Source organism: Fundulus heteroclitus, chromosome 1 (genome assembly GCF_011125445.2).
Source record: "Fundulus heteroclitus isolate FHET01 chromosome 1, MU-UCD_Fhet_4.1, whole genome shotgun sequence".
In the NCBI taxonomy this organism is placed as follows: Eukaryota; Metazoa; Chordata; class Actinopteri; order Cyprinodontiformes; family Fundulidae; genus Fundulus; species Fundulus heteroclitus.
In genome coordinates, this window is record NC_046361.1 from 122,520 (window position 1) to 143,221 (window position 20,702).

The 20,702-nt window shown below is 44.7% G+C and overlaps 1 protein-coding gene across 3 annotated transcripts in view; it reads left to right on the forward strand.

The window, feature by feature from the left end:
* The first annotated feature begins 301 nt into the window (after nucleotides 1–301).
* stk38a (serine/threonine kinase 38a) overlaps nucleotides 302–20,702 on the forward strand; it is a 63,651-nt gene continuing 43,250 nt past the window's right edge. For 2 of the 3 annotated variants that reach the window (XM_036139811.1, XM_036139918.1), the window contains exons 1-4: nucleotides 302–355; nucleotides 2,173–2,310; nucleotides 5,844–5,895; nucleotides 15,086–15,208. In XM_036139811.1, the coding sequence (XP_035995704.1) occupies nucleotides 2,180–2,310; nucleotides 5,844–5,895; nucleotides 15,086–15,208 (306 nt within the window). In that variant the 5' untranslated portion in view covers nucleotides 302–355; nucleotides 2,173–2,179. Of the gene's footprint in view, nucleotides 356–629; nucleotides 741–2,172; nucleotides 2,311–5,843; nucleotides 5,896–15,085; nucleotides 15,209–20,702 lie in introns of those variants that run through there. The other variant, XM_036139870.1, reaches the window with a different exon arrangement.

The window sequence follows — 20,702 nt, forward strand, 5'->3', positions numbered from 1 at the left end:
TGGCACTCTTTTTAAGATGGGGAAACATCCTACTGGTTTTTGTAGTTGGTGTGGAAATGTAGAAACAATGGAACACGTTTTTATTAGTTGTTAGTTAGGTGTTAATGGGGAATTGAAATTTGAGAATGTGGCTGAAAAGTTAAATAGTATTGAGGGGAAGAAGAAGATTTTTCGTTTTTAAAAAAAATCTGGGATCATGATGAGGATTTGAAGGATATATATTAGGATCCAATAGATGGCAGTAATGCAACAACAATGGATGCAAGCTGCCGTTAAATCCTAAAGAAGAAGAAGAAGAAGAAGAAGAAGAAGAAGAAGAAGAAGAAGAAGAGCACGTACCGCACCTTCGATCAAGGTAAGCGAACAAAGGCTGACCGTAAGGGGACGGGATGGAGGCACGAAGAGTTAGCATGGACAAGTTCTCTGTCGAATAAACTAATAAAAACCCAGATAGCTTCCAGATGTGAGGTGTCTGGCGCACGGCTCCGTGGCTAACTTTCACTTAGCTGTTTGCTTAAAGAACTTCAAGTCTTCCCGTTAACTCAAGTAGAAGCAGAGGTTCCGCCGAGGGCTGTCAAAATAAAAGTCTGAAACCGTGGAAGTAGTTCGAAGTGTTAAATTAATCTGCAGGTCTGTTTTAAATTGAACCGAGTTTCCGGAGCCATCTTTACTCCTGGTGGGGAACTTGCTGAAGCCAGGAACTTTAAAAGCTAACTAGCGAGCTAAACTGATGTCAGCAGGTAAAGCCGGTAGTTTATTAATCTGGAAGTTGGTGGAAAGACTAATTCCTCGTCTGTGAAGAGGGCGGAAGGCGCTAAATGTTGACTTGAACAGATTTCCGGTGATGAACCAAGTATTCGGAGCGGATCGTCCCGTTTGTACCGAAACTAGTTCGGTGTTGGCAGGCTTAGCAGCCCAGCTTCCTCCTCCTCTCTCCCACCGAGCTCAGCTTTTGTCTTTTAACATAGCCGCCAGCTTGGACTGACTGCATTCAATGGCTTTCACTAATTAGAAAGGGACGAGCACGTTGTTTAGTAAGAAGTAGTTTGTTAATGTTTTTGACATGAAATAATCTTAAACAAGTTGTCTCCTGGTATGGATGCTGGTATTTTAAAAGTTTTAATTCCTGCTTCCCTGAAACCTACTGGCCAAAGAGCCTGTGATCGGCTGGACTTGGTGCCATGATGAGCTGTTGGTGTTGGACTGACATGCTGCCATCTTTGGGATGGAGCTAGAAGCAGATGTTGCCCCAACAGATTTCCTCATTTCTCTGTTATTGTTCCATGGCTTGACTCTGTGGCCCTCTGCTTTGCTTCCTGTTTTTTTTTTTTTATCAGCAGCTATCTCAGATTAAGGCATCTGTAGCTCAGCACGTTTGTTGGCCTATTCCACTTCTTAACTTTTTGTTCTTACCTTTAACATTTTTCCCAAAGCTGTTAACCACATTTGGGAGAAATGAAACGTCACAGAAGACGATGCAGTTGGATGATGAGCATCATTTTTCAGGTCATCTGAAACCAAACCAGTCAGCTGATTCTTGGAGTAAACTTCTCTTGTTTTAAGTCCTATTTTATCAGATTATTTAATTAATTCAAACGTTTTAATTACCTGTGTTGTTGCTGTGCTTGTAAAAGCATGTTTTTTTTTTTATTAGTATCAAAACAGGACTCCTGAAAATGGGATCTTGGATCTCAAGGAGAATAGCTGTATAAAGTAAAAAAAAAACAACTAAAATAAACTTTACAGATAGTTTCTTGCTGTGATGCTGAAAGCGTTCGTCCACAGCTGTGGCATAAAGCCACGTAACTGAAGGGGAAAAAAACTCCCACCTTCTTCTGTCTTCATCTGTAACTAAAAGCAGAGAAATTCAACATCTTCACTCACATTAAAGCCCATGAAAATTCATGAAAAGTTTTTTGTTTTTTTCTGAAACAGTTAAATTTAGATCCTAAAATATGTAATCCAGAAAAGCAAACAATGGCCATACATTTGGGAATTGACACAATGTATCACATGAAATGATCCCATGAAATGCATATAATTGCTGTGTATTGACTGATTAAATGCAAAAAAATTGTTTCTTATGCTGTATAACCATGAAATAAAAGCCATCTGCAGTGGATCTCTGGTCTATGTTGGGTTCCGCTCACTTTAATGTTTGTGTTTTCCCAGAGACAGTATGGCGATGACTGGCCAGAGCTCGTTTGCCTCGATGAGTAACCACACCAAGGAACGGGTCACCATGGCTAAAGTGACCTTGGAGAATTTCTACAGTAATCTCATTGCTCAGCATGAGGAGAGAGAGATGAGGTAATATTAAGATATTTTAGCTCCGCATATGATGCAAATTCGTCCAACAGAGCCCTTCTTCATTTGTTTTACATTCAGGACAAAACATTACATTAAAACAATTTATGCAAAAACTAGAAGTCAACCAATATATCGCCCAGTCGATGTGATCGGCCTATGTTTGCGTTTTTTTGTCTTGTGTCGGTATCGGCCGATACGTGCGTTGACCGATCCAAATAGCGCATTCAGACGCGCACACGTTGCCGCTGTTTCCCTGGCAGAGAGCGGCTGGTAATGTTGTGAGACTGATTGCCAACAAGAACAAGAGTACGTTTTCAACTTTAATTACATTTTAACCGTTTAGTTGTATTTGGGCTTTGAATGTCTGCCACTGTCACTGTGAGTGGGAGTGGACTGCTCTGTTTCTCTCTGAGAACGGAGCAGCTCAGCGGTGCGGGGTTTATACTAGTGTTGTACCGATACCAGTATCGGACAGGGCCCCGATCCAGCACTAAAATGGTGGTATCGGAGAGTACCAACATGTCACCTGAACGCAGCCTTCTCTCTCCCGACTAGTATTATACATGTTATATAAGTTCATGAAAGTTGCACTATTTTGGCATTTGAGAGCCAAAACTCAGGGTTTAAAAGAGATTATTCATTTATTAATGTAATTTTACTGTCTTACTGTTGTACTACTATTATACATGTTATAATATCACGAATGTTGGACTATTTTGGCCTTTGAGAGCCAAAAGTTTATTCAACTATTGTCACCCATTCCAGGTAGGCAATAAAAAGTTCTACTACCCTAAGTAGTATGCAGTTCTTCATATATACACACACACGCACATCAATTTCAAACAGATGGTATCGGTCAATACTGCACAGCCAGGTATTGGGGCCAAAAAATGGCATCGGCGCGACGCTAGTTTTTACTTTCACTTTCTGAAACTCGTGTCAACGTCGGTTTTTAAATGGTGGTTGAGCCGCTTAAAGTCAGCATAAAACTAATTTCCCACTGTCTAAAAAACCACGCCTGATCTGGCACCTCTGTGAGTGTGCATGAAAACTAATGATGCTTACAGCATCTAACTTTGCAGAAAGTAGAAAGTAATGATGGTCAGTCTTTTCTCTCCTCATCTCCACGACAAGAATCTTTTCTTGCTGTGAGACGTTATTTGTTTAGTTTAAGAGTCGCAACGCTATTTGAAGCAAGGCGGTGTCAGAGCGAGATAGATGTAACATATTCTATGCCTGACATGTAAAATGAGTTTTCCTCTGTTTACTGCAGTTGCCTCTACAGCAGGGGTGTCCAAACTTTGAGGCCAAAAAATTAACACAATTGTTTTTTTAAACCAAAACAAGTATGTTCATTTTTGACCTGTTCTACAAAATATAATTTTAAATAAATGGATTATGTATCACCTGTTTACTTTGTTGAGTCTTTGTCAATGCATTAGCATATATAGAGCTGTTTTATCTCAGAAGGCATGACACCTCTAAACAAAAGAGCTGTGCAGTCGCATCAGCAGATGCTTTTCCTCTTCTCCTGAGCACAACACTGGTGTGATTTCAACACCTGGACAGAGGGGGGCAACATTTGCAAAAACTCTGGAACTATGCTCCTTTTAGTGTTTTTTTTTTTTTTTGTTGTTGCTTTTTTTTTTGTTTAAATTGACACTTAACATTTGTAACATTTGTCATCATTGTGTCATTTTTCTCAAGTAAATGGAAGGAAAAAAAAGCAATATCAGCTTCAAGATTCGGCCTAAAAAGTTGGCTCAATACATCAGGTATAGGTTTACCTGATGTCAAAATAATTGGTATCAGCCTTTAAAAACCGTGTATCGGTTGATCTCCAGTAAAAGCCTGTCTTCTAGGTTAAAAACTTTCAGTTTTTCTCCTCTGAGCTGAAACCAGGAACATGTTTCACCAGGATGTGGGCTCTGTTATGATGAAGTCAGGGCAGGGCTGTTTCCTGTTGTGTCAGGTTGCATCACAGCACACTTGGCTCCATCCCTTTTGGCTTTTGTTTCTTTACTAGATGCAAGGCGGTTTTTCATTGGCTAATTTTAGATAACTGGTGCCCTAAATATTGAAGCTGCATTAAGGGTTATGTTGAAATGTCAAATGGAAAATGACCCTTTGCAGCAGCGTCCCACTGAGAACTGACTCACTTCTCTGCATGCTGAGCTGAGTTTGACCTACGGGGAAGTTTTAATAGCTGATAGTTTAGACGGGTTTTAGGAATATCTGCAGCCAAAGAGAAGGGAACCAGATTAATTGTTGCAGAGCTGTGCATTTGACTGACATTTTTTACTTGGTTAAAAAGTAAACGCACCTTGTTGTTAGTTGTGAGATCATGAGGGGGAAAATCCTCCGGGTCTTAAAATGGCATAAACGGCTTGTAAAAAACGTTGCTCTTTTTTTTTTTTTTTTTTATTCATTTCATTTTAAAATATATATTTTTTTATCATTTAACTTTTAACCATTGGCAGATACCAGGTCCTCAGTTACCCAGTTTCCTGCTCATGTAAAGCCTCTTTTCCACTGGCCTGCTCGATTTCACCCTCCCTACTCCGCTCCGCTCCACTTAGCCGCTCACATTTTTCAGCCAAACATTCTTCAGAGACAAAACTTTAAAACTTTCAGTGTGTGGAAAATGAGCAAAAGCGTCAAATCTGCGGATCTGATACAGCGCGTCTGTGCATAGAAAGCTGTAGTCTCCTTTTTCCTTCAGGTGTGGTTCTGAAGAAAAATTTTGCCGTGTTGACAAATAAAATATTGTGATTCTGATCTTTATAATGTTTTAATGGTCCTTTTTGTCGATTAAAAATAACCCCCAGCACCGGGCGCAGTTTTCTTTCCACTGGATCTTGGACCTTCATTGTTTCGCCTGGAGATGCTAATAGCTGTTAGCTGCTTCCTGAAGTACGACACTGCACATGCGCAGTGTCGTACTTCTGTTAAAATTGTAAATAAACACGAAAGGCTTTGTTTACCAACAAATTGAACAAAAACAAAGCATAAAATACCAAAATAACAATCAATACGCCAGCAGGATGTGATATTTTTTCATAAAAACTTTGTATGCAGCCAGAGTGAGCTACTGACGTATAAATAAAAAAAAAACCATGCGGTTTCGTCGTACAGTTTAAACTGTATGAGTACCACGACTGAAACTATCGCACAGTGTATGCCCGGCTTAAGAATATTGACGTTTGTCCCGTTACTATAATTAACTTTATCGATTACGTTGACTAGCCATAAATATGTGAATGATCCCAAACACAGCAGCGAATCTGAAAAAGGAGCTGACTCAAAGCATAAGAGAACTAAGCCACTGCTTAGGGCTCCTACACTATCAGGGGACATCCATAAACACATGAATTTTAACACAGACCATAGATCTAATATTTTTAGATTGATTTACTGAGAATGAAAATACTATTAAATGTGATTTGAGGGTTTTAACTTAGATAAATGAAAACATGAACTGTTTAAATGTGAAATTTAAAGGAATTGGAAAACATTAATAATTTTCTCAACAGACAGCAAAAGTTGGAGAAGGTGATGGATCAGGAGGGCTTGGCTGATGAAGAGGTGAGGCCTGCAGCACCTGAAGTGTTTGCACATCTTACTTTGATGCACTGTTAGATTGATTATTTAGGCTGATAGTACATTCACTCCAACATCATGTGAAGTGGAGACAAGTTTTTATCAATGTAAAATTACAATGACAGGAATGTTGTGTGGTTATTGTCTAGTTTAATTTATGAAGCACTTTTCTGTGCAATTAAACTCAAAACTAGACATTAACCAGTAAGATAAACGTTTGGTCATCCGAGAAATCCACAGTGGCTGTAAATGAGGCATGTCAGTAACTGTGAGAACACATACGTTGGACCATCCCTCCAGCCAGGACTTGTACAGGTGTAGGGTCAGGAAAAGTCAGCTAACATCTCTGCAGACCCACACATCCTAGACACAAACTGTTCAGACTTTTACAATTAGTTGGGACTGCCACAGAGACGGTGTCTTCCTCCAGGCTGTCTCTCTGAACGCTGGACCGTCAGCACTCAGACTGATGCCATGCTTATTCAATCCAACCATGTCTTCCTCTTTTGTTAATATGTATATATTCACATTTATTAGAAGAATATTTCTATTTACATTTTTTGTATATCAGGACTTTACAGTCATGGCCAAAAGTAGTAGGAATGATTCAAATGTTAATATTTACAAAGTCTACTGTTTCAGTTTTTATAACGGCAATTTGCAAATACTCCAGAATGTTATAAAAAGTGATCAGTGTAACAGCAATTAATTGCAAAGTCAATATTTGCCTAGAAAATGAACTTTTTGGGCTGCACAGTGGCGCAGTGGGTAGCGCTGTTGCCTTGCAGCAAGAAGGTCCTGGATTCGAGTACACCCCTGGGTCTTTCTGCATGGAGTTTGCATGTTCTCCCTGTGCATGCGTGGGTTCTCTCCGGGTACTCCGGCTTCCTCCCACAGTCCAAAAACATGACTGTTAGGTTAATTGGCTTCTCCAAATTGTCCTTTGGTGTGAATGGTTGTTTGTCCTGTTTGTCTCTCTGTGTTGCCCTGCGACAGACTGGCGACCTGTCCAGGGTGTACCCCGCCTCTCGCCCGGTGAACGCTGGAGATAGGCACCAGCAACCCCCGCGACCCCATGAGGGATTAAGCGGTTTGGAAAATGGATGGATGGATGGATGGATGGAAAATGAACTTTATCCTCCAAAACACATTTCAATGTCATTCAATGTCATTGCATGTTAGCTGGCCCTTAAAAGGGACAGACTGATATTTTGCAAAAGGTACAGGGAGTGGACTGGTGAGGACTGGGCTAAAGTCATTTTCTCTGACGAATCCCCTTTCTGATTGTTTGGGACATCTGGAAAACAGCTTGTTCGGAGAAGACGAGGTGAGCGCTACCACCAGTCTTATCTCATGCCAACTGTAAAGCATCCTGAAAGCATTCATGTGTGGGGCTGTTTGTTGGTGACGGTAGCGTTCGCGCCCCCTCTCCCAAGGGAACAAGCCAAGGGAGTCGACTCTCTCACAGTCTTACCTAAAAACACAGCCATGAATAAAGAATGGTACCACAATGTCCCCTGAGAGCAACTTCTCCCAACCGTCAGTTTGGTGATGAACAATGCCTTTTCCAGCATGATGGAGCACCTTGCCATAAAGCAAAGGTGATATCTAACTGGCTCAGGGAACAAAACATAGAGATTTTGGGGCCATGGCCTGGAAAATCCCCTGATCTTAATCCCATTGAAAACTTGTGGTCAACCATCAAGAGATGGGTGGAAAAACGAAAACCTAGGAATTCTGACAAAATGCAAGTATTGATTGTGCAAGAATGGACTGCTATCAGTCAGGATTTGGTCCAGAAGTTGATTGAAAGCATGCCAGAAGTTGATTGAGAGCATGCCAGGGAGAATTGCATTAACTGATTCTGTCATTAAAAGCTTTTGTTACTTATAATGATTGCAATTGTTTTTCTGTACGTATGTGATGACAACATCTGACATACACACATGAAAACCAGAGGGCAGCAGATCATGTGAAAATATAATATTTGTGTCATTCTCAATACTTTTGGCCATTACTGTAGAGTGTGACCAGTTTGGTTGCACATGTGCACCAAAAAAAAAAAATAAAAATCTGAGGTCGTACCAGTGCAACCAGCTGTAACATAAGAAAAAATCAATAAATCCCTCCACAAACCAGATTTATACATAGTCCTTTCATAAAACAAACTAAATGATCTTATTTATGTTATTCCCCAACCCCATATTGTTTTTTTACTTCTACATGGACGTGCCTTGCAGCGTAGTTGTGCCCAGTATCCAAAAATTAACTTCCTGATTCACCAGCCAGGCATATTTTTTTTTTTTTTAACCAGCCAAAATATTAATCCTGACCAGACCTCAATTTTTATCAAAAATTAAGAGCAACATTATGTTTATTTTTGTGGGGCGTGGTTGGGGGAGTGGCTGACTGGATCCTGGAAGAGAAATCTTTGTTTCCTGACTTTGGTAAGAAAATATTGTAGTTGAATATAAATGGCACAATATGAATTCACATCCAGGCAATAAAAACACTACAGATTATCATTTTTCTATCCATGTTGGTCTTATCTGTGAATGATGCAGAGTTTCATCAAGCCTATACGGTCCAACATTTTTCCCTCAGCTGCCACACTTAAAGCACGCAGAGTTCTATTTCATCCCTCCTGACCGCCAGAGGCGGTGCTGAAAGCACTGAATGTTCCCTTCGGGCATGCGCAGTTCGAGTAATTATACCAACAGAGTCACACCTGTGACGCCGGATGACCACTCGGAGGCTATATAGCCTGCTGTCATCCTTGGCTCTGTTCCTTTTTTCTTCTCGCAAGCGGTTCGCTAACTTCCCCGTTGTGTGACGCCCCATCGCGCGGAGTTGCGGTTTTTTCCTCCGCCCTTTTTTGGAAGGTAAGTAAGCTGTTTGTTGGTGACGGTAGCGTTCGCGCCCCCTCTCCCAGCTCATGGCTTTTTGTTACCCTGTTACCTACAGCTGGGGCTGTTGATTGTGTACGGCTAATGTTGTTAGCCCATTTCGGTTTACCAGTTTATACCTGGTGACGGCAGCGTGTTCGCCCCCTCTCCCAGTGTGACTAATAAGTTAATTTACCGAGGTCTAAAAACGACTAACGTTGTTAGTTCTTTGGTTTATCAGTTAATACCGGTGACGGTAGCGTGTTCGCTCCCTCTCCCAGTGCGACCAACCTCATTTACCGAAGTTGTGTACGGCTAATGTTGTTAGCCCATTTCGGTTTACCAGTTTATACCTGGTGACGGCAGCGTGTTCGCCCCCTCTCCCAGTGTGACTAATAAGTTGATTTATTCAAGTGTGAAGTACGGCTAACGTTGTTAGCTTCTTTTGGTTTACCAGTTTATACCTGGTGACGGCAGCGTGTTCGCCCCCTCTCCCAGTGTGACCAACTTCATTTACTGGAGTGTGAAATAGGGCTAACGTCATTAGCGCCTTTTGATTTATTGGTTTTATACCTGGTGACGGTAGCGTGTTCGCCCCCTCTCCCAATATCAGCCTCCTTGTGTTTGCAGCCTATTTCTTGGCTCTGCCATAATTGGTGACGGCTGCGTTCGCGCCCCCTCTCCCGATTTTAGCGCATTTTCATTTAATTGGGTTGAGCCTTGCCGACCTTAGACATGGATGGCTTCCATAGCTGCAGGGATTGTGGGGCTGCCCTCCAGGCAGAGGATGGCCACGACCTGTGCCCTACCTGCCTTGGACATGAGCACCTTGTGGAGGCATTGTCCGAGAACCCCTGCATGAATTGCAGTTTTATGCCACATGCAGTGAGGGTGGACCGGTTGGCACAGTTGTGCCCCCAGGAGGGTTCTGACCTTCCGCCCTCTGGACAGGTGGATCCCCCCAGGCGTTCTAAGCGCCGTGGTGGGACCGCGGTCTCAGCACCCCCTCCTCGGAGGAGACGGGCCAAACTTGACCAGGGCCTGGCCACAAGGGTGGAACAGTTGTCAGCGGAGTTGGCAGAGATGAAGTCCTTGCTGCAGACACATCGGTCTGATACCTCTCTTCCAGTGGCTGGGCTCTCCTCCCCACCCATGCCTGAACTACTTGCGGAGGAGGACGTCATATCTCTGGCTGCCTCTGCTTCTCATTTCAGAGATGAGGAGGAGGCAGGGTCCTCTCAAGCCTCTGACAATGGGTCGTTTTCATCCCGGAGTGCAGTTGGGGAGGCCAGTGACAGTTCCATGCGGGATGTCATGTCCATGGCCCTGAAGCAGCTGCAGCTAGAACTCCCGCAAGGAGAGGTGTCCGACTCCAGGAGTGCCTTTTTCAGGCGCGGACGAGCCCCTACTCCATTTTCTGTACCTCCATCAGAGGAGTACCTTAAGGAGTTGCACGCTTGTTGGCGGGACCCGAGAGCGTTATCACGGCTCTCCTCAAACGGTCGGGTGTTGGCTGCCATGCACGAGTTGGTGAAAGCCGGCCTGGACCGTATGCCAGCAGTTGAACCAGCTGTTGCTTCACTGATTGTGTCACCAGACGAGGCCCTGCGTCCTGAGGTCAGGTGCCCACGGACTCAATGTCGGGTTACAGATGACCTCCTGTGTAAGGCATACAATGCAGGAGCGCGTGTGGGACGTCTTGGCAACTCCCTGGCGCACCTCATGTTCGCCCTCTCTACATCCGTTCAGGACGCTGGTGGTGCAGCTGCAGCGGTTGGCTTTAGTTTTGCAGCGTTGCAGGCCTTTGCGCTGATGACCAGAGAGCTCGGTCGTGTCATGTCATTCCTTGTCCAAGCTCGTAGACAGGTCTGGCTTGCACAGTCTCCTCTCACAGAGGCTTGCCGTAGGACCCTCAGGGGTGTCCCGGTAGTGCCAGGGGAGTTGTTTGGGTCAGCTGCCCTGGAGGCACTGGAGCGGACTTTTCAGGCGCGTCAGACCAGCCAGCAGCTTTCTGGCCTTCGCAGGAGCGTACCCCCCTTTCCTCAGCGTTCAGGGCGCCCTGCTACTACCCCCAGCGTTCGACCACGGCCTCAGACTGGTGATGGATCTGGTGGTTCCTATCCCCGTAATGTGCGGCAGAGACCCGGCAGGGACTTTCGTAGGCCAGTTGGCCGCCCAGCTAGACCGACCCGGGCCTCAGATCCTGGACGTCCTCCCCCCAGGGCTCCCAGAGGCCGAGGGGATAGAAGATGACGCCACCGGGCCAGCCGTTGGACATTTTTCCCATCAGCAGCTACGTTTCTGGGCTGCTCACTCTGTGGATCCATGAGTCGTTGCCACCCTAACCCATGCCTACAGACTCCAGTTCCGACAGCGGCCCCCTCTCTCACGCCGGGTCAAGATGACCATTATCACCGACCCGGTGAAATCCTTGGCAGTAGACCAGGAGCTTTCCGCCCTCCTAGCCAAGGGAGCAATCGAGGCTGTGGATCCTCTGCGGCAACCCAGAGGCTACTATTCCACGTACTTCCTCGTGGCAAAAAAGACTGACGGTTTTCGCCCCGTTCTAGATTTAAGGGGACTCAATCAGTACATGAAAGTCCTTCCATTCCACATGCTCACCACAGCAGAGGTCCTTCAGACTGTCGTGGCAGGGGATTGGTTTACGTCAGTAGTTCTGACAGATGCCTACTTCCATGTACCTATTGCGGCAGAACATCGCCGCTTACTCAGGTTTGCTTATCAGGGTCGCCATTGGCAATTCCGGGTGCTCCCATTCGGGCTCTCCCTTTCCCCGAGGGTGTTTACTCGTTGCGTGAAAGCGGCCCTCTCTCCTCTGCAGGCCTCCGGAGTCAGGATTCTGCCATACCTGGACGACTGGCTTCTCTGTGCTCCCACTCAGGTAGCTGCCTCTCGGGATACGTCCCGGCTTCTTCTCCAGGTGTCACGGTTGGGCCTCAAAGTCAACCTTGCAAAGAGTTGTCTTTTTCCATCTCAGACAACCACTCCACTACCATGAAGGCCCGTCCGTCTGTTCACAGGGTGGACGACATACTCCAGTTTGTCGGTCGATTCAGGCTGGGCAGGCAGTTTCCTTACAGCATCTTCCTGCGAATGCTGGGCAAATTGACATCGGTCACTCGTGTCGTGCCCTTGGGTTTGCTCCTTCTGCGTCCTTTGCAGCGGTGGCTCAACAGCTTTCACCTAGATGCCAGGCTGCACAGACGTCACAGGCTCATGGTGACGAGGCTGTGCCTTCGTGCCCTAGCTCATTGGCAGGACAGGACCCTTTTGTCCTGTGGCGTTCCAATGGGGTTAGTGATGTCTCGAAGGGAAGTGGTCACCACGGATGCCAGCCCCAAGGGCTGGGGCGCCGTGTGGCAACACAGAGCGGTTCGGGGTCTCTGGGGTTCAAGGGAGCGCACCGAGCACATAAACGTGCTGGAGCTGCGGGCTGTGCTCATGGCCCTCAGGTGCCTTTTGCCTCACCTGGAATGAAGGCATGTGTTTGTTCGAACGGACAACACCTCTGTTGTTTACCGTATCAACCACCAGGGAGGCACCAGGTCAGCACGTCTCCTGGAGGTGTCCACGGATCTCCTGGAATGGGCGTTTCCCCGTCTGTCCACCCTGCGCGCAGCATATCTACCAGGGCGGCAGAACCAGGTTGCAGACTCTCTATCCCGCCAGGCACCTGCTCCGGGAGAGTGGTCTCTTCACCGCGACGTAGTGCGCAAGATCTGGAACCTCTTTGGCCAGGCAGAGGTAGATCTGTTTGCCACAGAGGAGTCAACCCAGTGCCCCCTATGGTATTTCCTGACAGGGGTCGGGGGCACACTGGGCCAGGATGCGCTGGCTCATCCATGGCCACAGGTTCTCCTGTATGCCTTTCCACCCCTCTCGCTGATTTGGCCTACTCTACGGAGGGTTCTCGAGGGAGGCCACAGGGTGTTGCTGATAGCTCCGTTCTGGCCAGCACGCCCGTGGTTCCCGCTGCTTCGGAGTCTGTGTCTCAGTACTCCATGGCGTCTTCCAACAAGGAGGGACCTGCTGTCTCAGTTGGGGGGACAGATATGGCACCCCAACCCTCAACGTCTCGAGCTGTGGGCCTGGCCCATGGGAGGCTGACTGGGTGTTCAGAACCTGTCAGACACACCATTTTGAGTGCTAGGGCGCCCTCCACTAAGCTGCAGTATGACAACAGATGGCGTCTTTTTTCTCAGTGGTGCTCTGCCCACAATGAGAATCCGGTTACCTGCTCGGTGCCCACTATTCTGGAGTTCCTCCAGTCTCTCCATGATAAGGGCCGCTCTCCTTCGACCCTTAAGGTGTATGTTGTGGCAATTTCATGTCGTCACCTACCTGTCAACGACCGTACAGTAGGGCGCCATGATCTGGTCTCTCTTTTTCTGCGCGGTGCTCGTAGGTTACGCCCGCTGCCAGCTTCACGAGTGCCCGATTGGGACCTACCATTGGTTCTTGCGGCCCTGTGCCATCCTCCATTCGAGCCTTTGGCACAAGCGGACCTCAAGTGGCTTTCTTGCAAGACCGCCTTTCTGTTGGCTATCGTGTCGGCTAAGAGGGTCAGTGAGTTACATGCTCTCTCTGTCAGCCCTACATGTATCAGGTGGGCTCCAGATGACTCCGGTTTTACCCTGTGGCCTAATACTGCATTTGTGCCTAAGGTGTTGTCTCCTTTTCACCGTAACGGGCCATTGCAGTTGGCTCGGTTTCCCAGTCAGGTGCAACCGAGGGGTCTGAGTTATTGTGCCCAGCAAGGGCATTGGAAGCATATATTTCGACCACCGCAAGTCTAAGACGCTCAGACCAGCTTTTCCTGTGTTATGGGGGTCCGAGGTTAGGCTACCCTCTTTCCAAGCAGCGTCTGTCCCATTGGATAGTGAGCGCCATCTGCCACGCCTACGCTGTAGGTCGCCGCTCCCTGCCAGTCAGGGTGAGGGCACATTCCACCAGGAGCGTCTCTGCTTCCTGGGCGGCTTTGAGAGGGGTCCCTCTGGAAGCAATATGTGCTGCTGCATCATGGGCTTCCCCGACCACCTTCACGAGGTTCTACAATGTCAATGTGACTGTCCCTCATCCACTGGGTCAGGTCCTTTTACAAGGTTCTGCTGGGCCCTCTCAGTGAGGTATGTGCTCAGGATTCCTTGGGACATAGTTGGCATTAGTCATTCAGTGCTTTCAGCACCGCCTCTGGCGGTCAGGAGGGATGAAATAGAACAAAAGTTACGTATGTAACTATGGTTCTATGAATCCCGGATGACCGCCAGAGCTTCTCTGTCACTCAGAATCCTTGCTTCTGCGAGAAGATTCTGTAGGAACAGAGCCAAGGATGACAGCAGGCTATATAGCCTCCGAGTGGTCATCCGGCGTCACAGGTGTGACTCTGTTAGTATAATTACTCGAACTGCGCATGCCCGAAGGGAACATTCAGTGCTTTCAGCACCGCCTCTGGCGGTCATCCGGGATTCATAGAACCGTAGTTACATACGTAACTTTCGTTCACGCTGCATCTTTACGCATTATCCAGTTGCCGGAGTTTACCCTTGTGCGTTGCACGCAAGGGATAAACAGTGGGAAAAATGCATAAATGAAGACTGTAAAGGGCTCCTTTAGAGGGGAGAGAAGGAACAATGGGTCTAAACTGAAGCCCCTGATGTTACAAGTTCCTTAAAATGACCCTTAAAGGTGCGCACCTATATTACCTGTAATGTAATTTTGCGCACCTGAATTCAAGCGCAAGGCAGCAGCCCACCGAGGCACCGCTGGTTCTGTGTCGTTAAAAACAAAAGAGCATGAAACACAGCTACTGACTCTCCTATTGATTTTAATTGGGCCATTTTGGTACAAGTGGAAGGTCATTAAACGCAGGATAAGATCGTTGATTTTATCCTTTTATTTTGTTCAAGTTTAAATTTCAGCTCACCAAAAAGCAATATTTTTTAACCAAATTCTTGTAGAATTGTTTCAAATGAAGACCTTTATGTTGACCAGATTGTTAATCGTTTACAAGTCATTAGTGTCTATATGGACATCGAAATTTAAAAAAACAAAAACAAAAGTGAACCTGTTTAACTGCAGTCTTAAATATGATCTGGATGCATCTAACCTTTGTGCGCCCGGAGCAAAAGGTTAGGCTAGAGCCTTGTATTTTGTATTGAAAATGGCTTCATTGAGAGTGAAATGGAACAAAAGTCAAATTCCTTGTTGTATGAAGCAACTCAGCAATCAAGCCTGATTCTGATTTAAAAAGTGCCTCTCTTGGTTTTCAGAAACGGATTCGTCGCTCTGAGCATGCACGGAAGGAAACAGAGTTTCTGCGTTTAAAACGCACACGGCTTGGACTGGAGGACTTTGAGTCGTTGAAGGTGATTGGCAGAGGAGCTTTCGGAGAGGTAAAATACTAAGTAAATGGAGTTCATGACAAAGATTCAAGGACGATATATGTTAGTTAAAAGACCAGCAAAAACTTGATTAACAATGGCATACAAAAGGCAAGGCAATTTTATTTGTATAGCACAGTTCAGTACAAAGACGATGCAAAGTGCTTTACATGATTAAAATATAGGAAAATAAAACAGAATATAAGCAAGCAGGAATAAAATGCAGAAGCAAAATAGAACATGGAAGAATAGAAACTAAAAGCAAACATTAAAAACTGTTGGACTACAAAGTTGAACTAATGATGTTTCAGTAGAACAGTTTAACTAGAACAGTGGAAGGCAATCCTAAACAAATGTTTTTAATCTTGATTTAAAGCAGGGGTTCTCAACCTTTTGCAAGCTGGGCCCCCCCAAAGCTGGTTCGTTGCAGTTGGGGCCCCAGTGCCCCCCGCCCAGATCCCCATCCCCCCGCCCCGCCTCGCTCTACCTTGCATAGATAGATAGATAGATAGATAGATAGATAGCCCTAGGCTATTATTTTTAGGCCCACATTATTATTAATACTATCATCAGTAGCGGTAGGTAGGCCTATTATCATTTCTAGGCTATTGTTATAATTGGCAGTAGCACCAGACTTCTAATGTGAGCTTGCAGGCATTATTATTATTATTATTATTATGAGTAGTATAGGCCTATCACCATTACTAGGCTATTGCTATATAATTGTGAGGTTACATGCTTTTTTTTTTTGTTATTATTATTATTATTATCATCAGTAGGCCTATCACCATTACTAGGCTATTGCTATATAATTGTGAGGTTACATGCTTTTTTTTTTGGTTATTATTATTATTATCATCATCAGTAGGCCTATCATCATTACTAGGCTATTGCTATAATTGGCAGTAGCACCAGACTTCTAATGTGAGCTTGCAGGCATTATTATTATTATTATTATTATTATTATTATTATTATTATTATTATTATTATTATTATTATTATTATTATGAGTAGTATATGCCTATCATTATTACAAGGCTATTGCTATATAATTATGAGGTTACATGCTTTATTGTTGTTGTTATTATTATTATTATCATTATTATTATCATCAGTTGGCCTATTATCATTACTAGTCTAACTCTTGGACTGAACGTATTTTTTGCCAGATGCATTCAAATAGTCACCAGAGTAAAGAAATGTATATTATATGTGAATTATGTGCGCCGTTTGGAAGTAATTTTGATAAAACTTGCTGTATAAGCGAAAGAGCACGAACGTTCTGCATTCGGGTTGTTCCGGAATGCGACGTCACAAACAGAACTAGTACCGTGCATCAGCCTGCAAATACTACGTCTTTTGCTACCGATTTGTTCAATTTTATTAATAACTCTTACTCTACGTACAAAAAAATAAATAAAAAAATGTCTGATACATCTTCAAACTCCCCCTCAAGCATCGGCGACTCAGATAAGGAATATATATACGAAGAAACGGAGTTTGAACAAGGTGAACCTGAGGAGACTATAGCTAACGTTGCTAAGACATAGAGCCCATGCTCCATTGTAAGTACCCCTCACAATCCTCGCTCGTGAAGTGTGAATTGCATAAAACACTTTTGTCACTGCTGGCAATTCAGTCCTTTCACGTTTCTTTTATGAATTTATCCCATTTCTTTCGGACCTTTTAATCATTCGGCTAAGTATGTAGCGCTACTTTCTGGCCGGCACTAGACTGCGGTGAAGTTGGCTTGACATTGGACATTCAAGCTCCGCGGACTCAGCGGAGCGTCTTGAGAAACAAAAATCAAATCAGATTTATTGACGGTCCCACCGCGTATGGGAGAACGGAGCAGCTGAGACACGCTAGCCGAAATCGGAGTCCTTCAACCGGATCAACCGTGAGCTAGATCCCGCTGACTCCGCGGAGGTTGAATGTCCAATGTCAAGCTAACTTCACTGCGGTCTGCACTACAGCTGCTAACTACGGCGATTTTTTTTAATATACATACATGTACAATGTATGCAAACCCTCTGGCATGAGTCTGTGAAAAGGATTAATAGGACAAAAACACCGAAATAATCCTTAGTGAACAATGTCTGTTTAAACCTACCGGGCGGCTCGTCCTCTTTGCTGAAGCGCTGTGTGTCTGCTGTGTGTCCGCTTTCTGATGTTAAACATGTCTGAACGTCCATCCATCCATTTTCTGACCCGCTTAATCCCTCATGGGGTCGCGGGGGTTGCTGGTGTCTATGTCCCGATATAAAATAATTCTTAGCCGTCCAGTGGGTTCATGGTTCCATGCTCTCTCATGTGTATTGCCTGCCGTGTTTATAAGGCAGCTAAGCTACTAGCTATGTCGCCGTACAAGCCTTGGCCAGCATTTCACAGACTCCCTCTGTCCCTTCAGGCTTTTGCTGTATAAATCTGGCAATATGATACCATCAACCATCAACTTACTCTTAAAACGATCTTGTGATACGTTATCTAAAGAAGAAAAATATGCCGAGAACTCGTCAGCTTCCTTCCAGTCCGGCGCGCATGCGCGAAAAACCCGGATGAAAACCGCTTATCACCTGCATTTGCGCTCACTATCGACAAAACAATCAAATTTGTTCAAAACTTTTTTTTTAAAATCAGTCCAAACACATTTTATTTTTTATTCAGGAGTTATGTATATACAAAACTTTAACTTTTTATGAAAGTAGTTTAGTGATAAAAAAAAAAGTGCACATTTTTTTTTTCCATTTTTTTTCCACTCCCATCCTGTAGCCTACTCGCGCCCCCCCGGGAGGGTGTCGGCGCCCCCCCGGGGGGGCGCGCCCCACCGGTTGAGAACCACTGATTTAAAGGAACTCGGGCTTCGAGCACTTTTACAGTTTTCTGGAAGTTTGTTGCAGATAAGTGGAGCATAGGAACTACATGCTGCTTCTCCTTGTTTGGTTTTGGTTCTAGGTATGTGGAGTAGGCTGGAGCCAGAAGACCTGATTGGTCTGGAAGGTTGATACACTGCTAACAAGTCTGTGATGTATTTAGGTGCTAAGCCATTCAGGGATTTATAGACTAACAGGGGGATTTTAAAGTCTATTCTTTAAGATACAGGGAGCCAGTGTAAGGACTTTAGAACTGGAGTGATGTGCTCTACTTTCTTAGTCTTAGTGAGGATGCAGGCAGCAGCGTTCTGGATCAGCTGCAGCTGTCTGATCCATTTTCTAGGCAGGCCTGTGAAAACACCGTTGCAGTAATCAATTCTACTAAATATAAACGCATGGATTAGTCTTTCCAGATTCTGCTGAGACATTAGTCCTTTAATCCTGGAAATGTTCCTCAGGTGATAGAAAGCCGACCTTGTAATTTTCTTTAGATGCTTTTGGAGGTTCAGGTCTGAGTCCATCATTACACCCAGATTTCGAACCTGATCAGTGGTTTCTAGCTGAAGCGACTGAAGCTGTGTGCTAACTTTTTTTTTTTTTTAAATTTTCAATGTTTATTAAATCCTTCAACAATTAAACATACAGTACAACTGATAAAAAATATCAGTAATACATCAGTGATACGACCTTAAGTAGTTATGTGCTAACTTTTGATCTCTCTTCAGTTTTGTTTTTATCCAGTTGAAGAAAATTTTGGCACATCCAGGCATTGATTTCTTCTAAACATTTCCTCAGTGCTTGAACTGGTTCATAGTCACCTAGTGACATGGTGATGTAGAGCTGTGTCTCGTCTGCATAGTTATGGTAGCTGATGTGGTTTTTTATTTTTCACCTGAGCAATATGCGTAAGATAGGTGGAGGCTTTCTCCATTTCTGATGTAGATCTAGTCGCTGACCTCATGCAGGCAGTTCAAATACCTTCACTGCTGTAGATACAAGCAAAGTTGCATTTCTCCATCCTTAGCATGTTTTCTGCACCTGAACAGTGGATTGCTGAGTAGAGAGACACTACCATACCAATTTTATTTATAAAGCACTTTAAACACCCACAGGACCAAAGTGCTATACACAATCATAAAAAAACAAATGATCAATCATAAAACAATAAGCAAAATGGTATTTAAAATTTGTAATAAAATTAAAGAAAGTAAAATGCAGTAAAACAAAGTCAACATCTCAGATTGTCAAAAGCCATCGATAAGAGATGAGTTTTCTGAAGGGATTCAAAATCAGAAAGGGAAGAGGCCTGTCTAATGCCCAAAGGAAGGTCATTCCACAGTTTGGAAATGCTGCTACAGAAAAAGCACGCTACAGAAAAAGCATGGTCCCACTGAGCTTGCACTTCGTCTTCGGCACCCTCAATGACAACTGGTCAGCTGATCTAAGGGAATGGAAGGGTGTATAGGGATGTAGCAGCTCAGACAGGTAAGGGGGGGCAAGACCATTAAGAGCTTTAAAAGCAAATAAAAGGATTTTAAAATAAATCCTAAAATGTACTGTCAGGCAATGTAGTGAGGGGAAATATGATAAAATTTTCTTGTACCTGTTATGACATGTGTAGCAGCATTTTGTACCCTCTGAAGGTACTACAACTACTGCAGCTGTATATTTACTTTGTATGTTTGCAACACTTTTTATGCAGTCCTTATATACCCTGTACAGCAAATGGTGGTTATGGGTCTGTTCCAGCCTTCTACGGTGGATTACATGATTTTCCTATCATGTAATCCATGTAGTCCTGTGTATAGACTACAGAGTTTGTTACCTGGATCAGCATGCTTCTTATAATGGATAAAAGAAAATGTCGATGAAATAAAAGATTTTATACAAAATATATAATGCAGTCCATTTGGATTTAAATGCTCTGCAATTAATTAAATTTGGTAAAGTTTATCCAAGGTTAGTGCATTCTTAAAACAAGCAAAAACTAGAACTGCAAGCAGTTATTAACGGGTTCCAAGCCCACGCACCGCCCCCCTTTGAGCATGTTCCTGGACTTCAGCGTTCAATCCCACAGCATCTGGTGGAAAAACTGGAACATCTGGGCTTCAGCACACCCCTTCACCACTTCCTCACCTCCTGAGCACTGTCGGTCCGGGTCTGACAGACCAGCTCTGATGTCATCACCCTCAGCACGGGCTCCCCTCAGGGCTGCATCCGGAGCCCCTTGCTGTTTACTCTGATGACACACAACTGCACCCCCAGGTTCACCCCCAATCACATCATGAAGTTCGCAGATGACATAAACTCATCAACAGCTCAGCTGTGGAGGTGGTTAGCAGCACCAAGTTCCTGGGGGTGCACATCACGGTCAACCTCACCTGGTCTGTGAACACCACGTCACTGGTAAAGAGGGCACAGAAGCGCTTGTACTTCCTGCAGAGGATGAGGAGAGCCCACCTGTCCCCGCACATTCTCACAACCTTCTACAGAAGTACCATAGAGAGCATTCTGACCAGCTGTCTCTCTGTGTGGTGTGGAGGCTGCAGCACCTCCGACTGGTGGAAAATGAGGAGAGTGGTGGGGACAGCAGAAGGGATCATAGGGGCTCCTCTTTCCTCCATTAAAGACA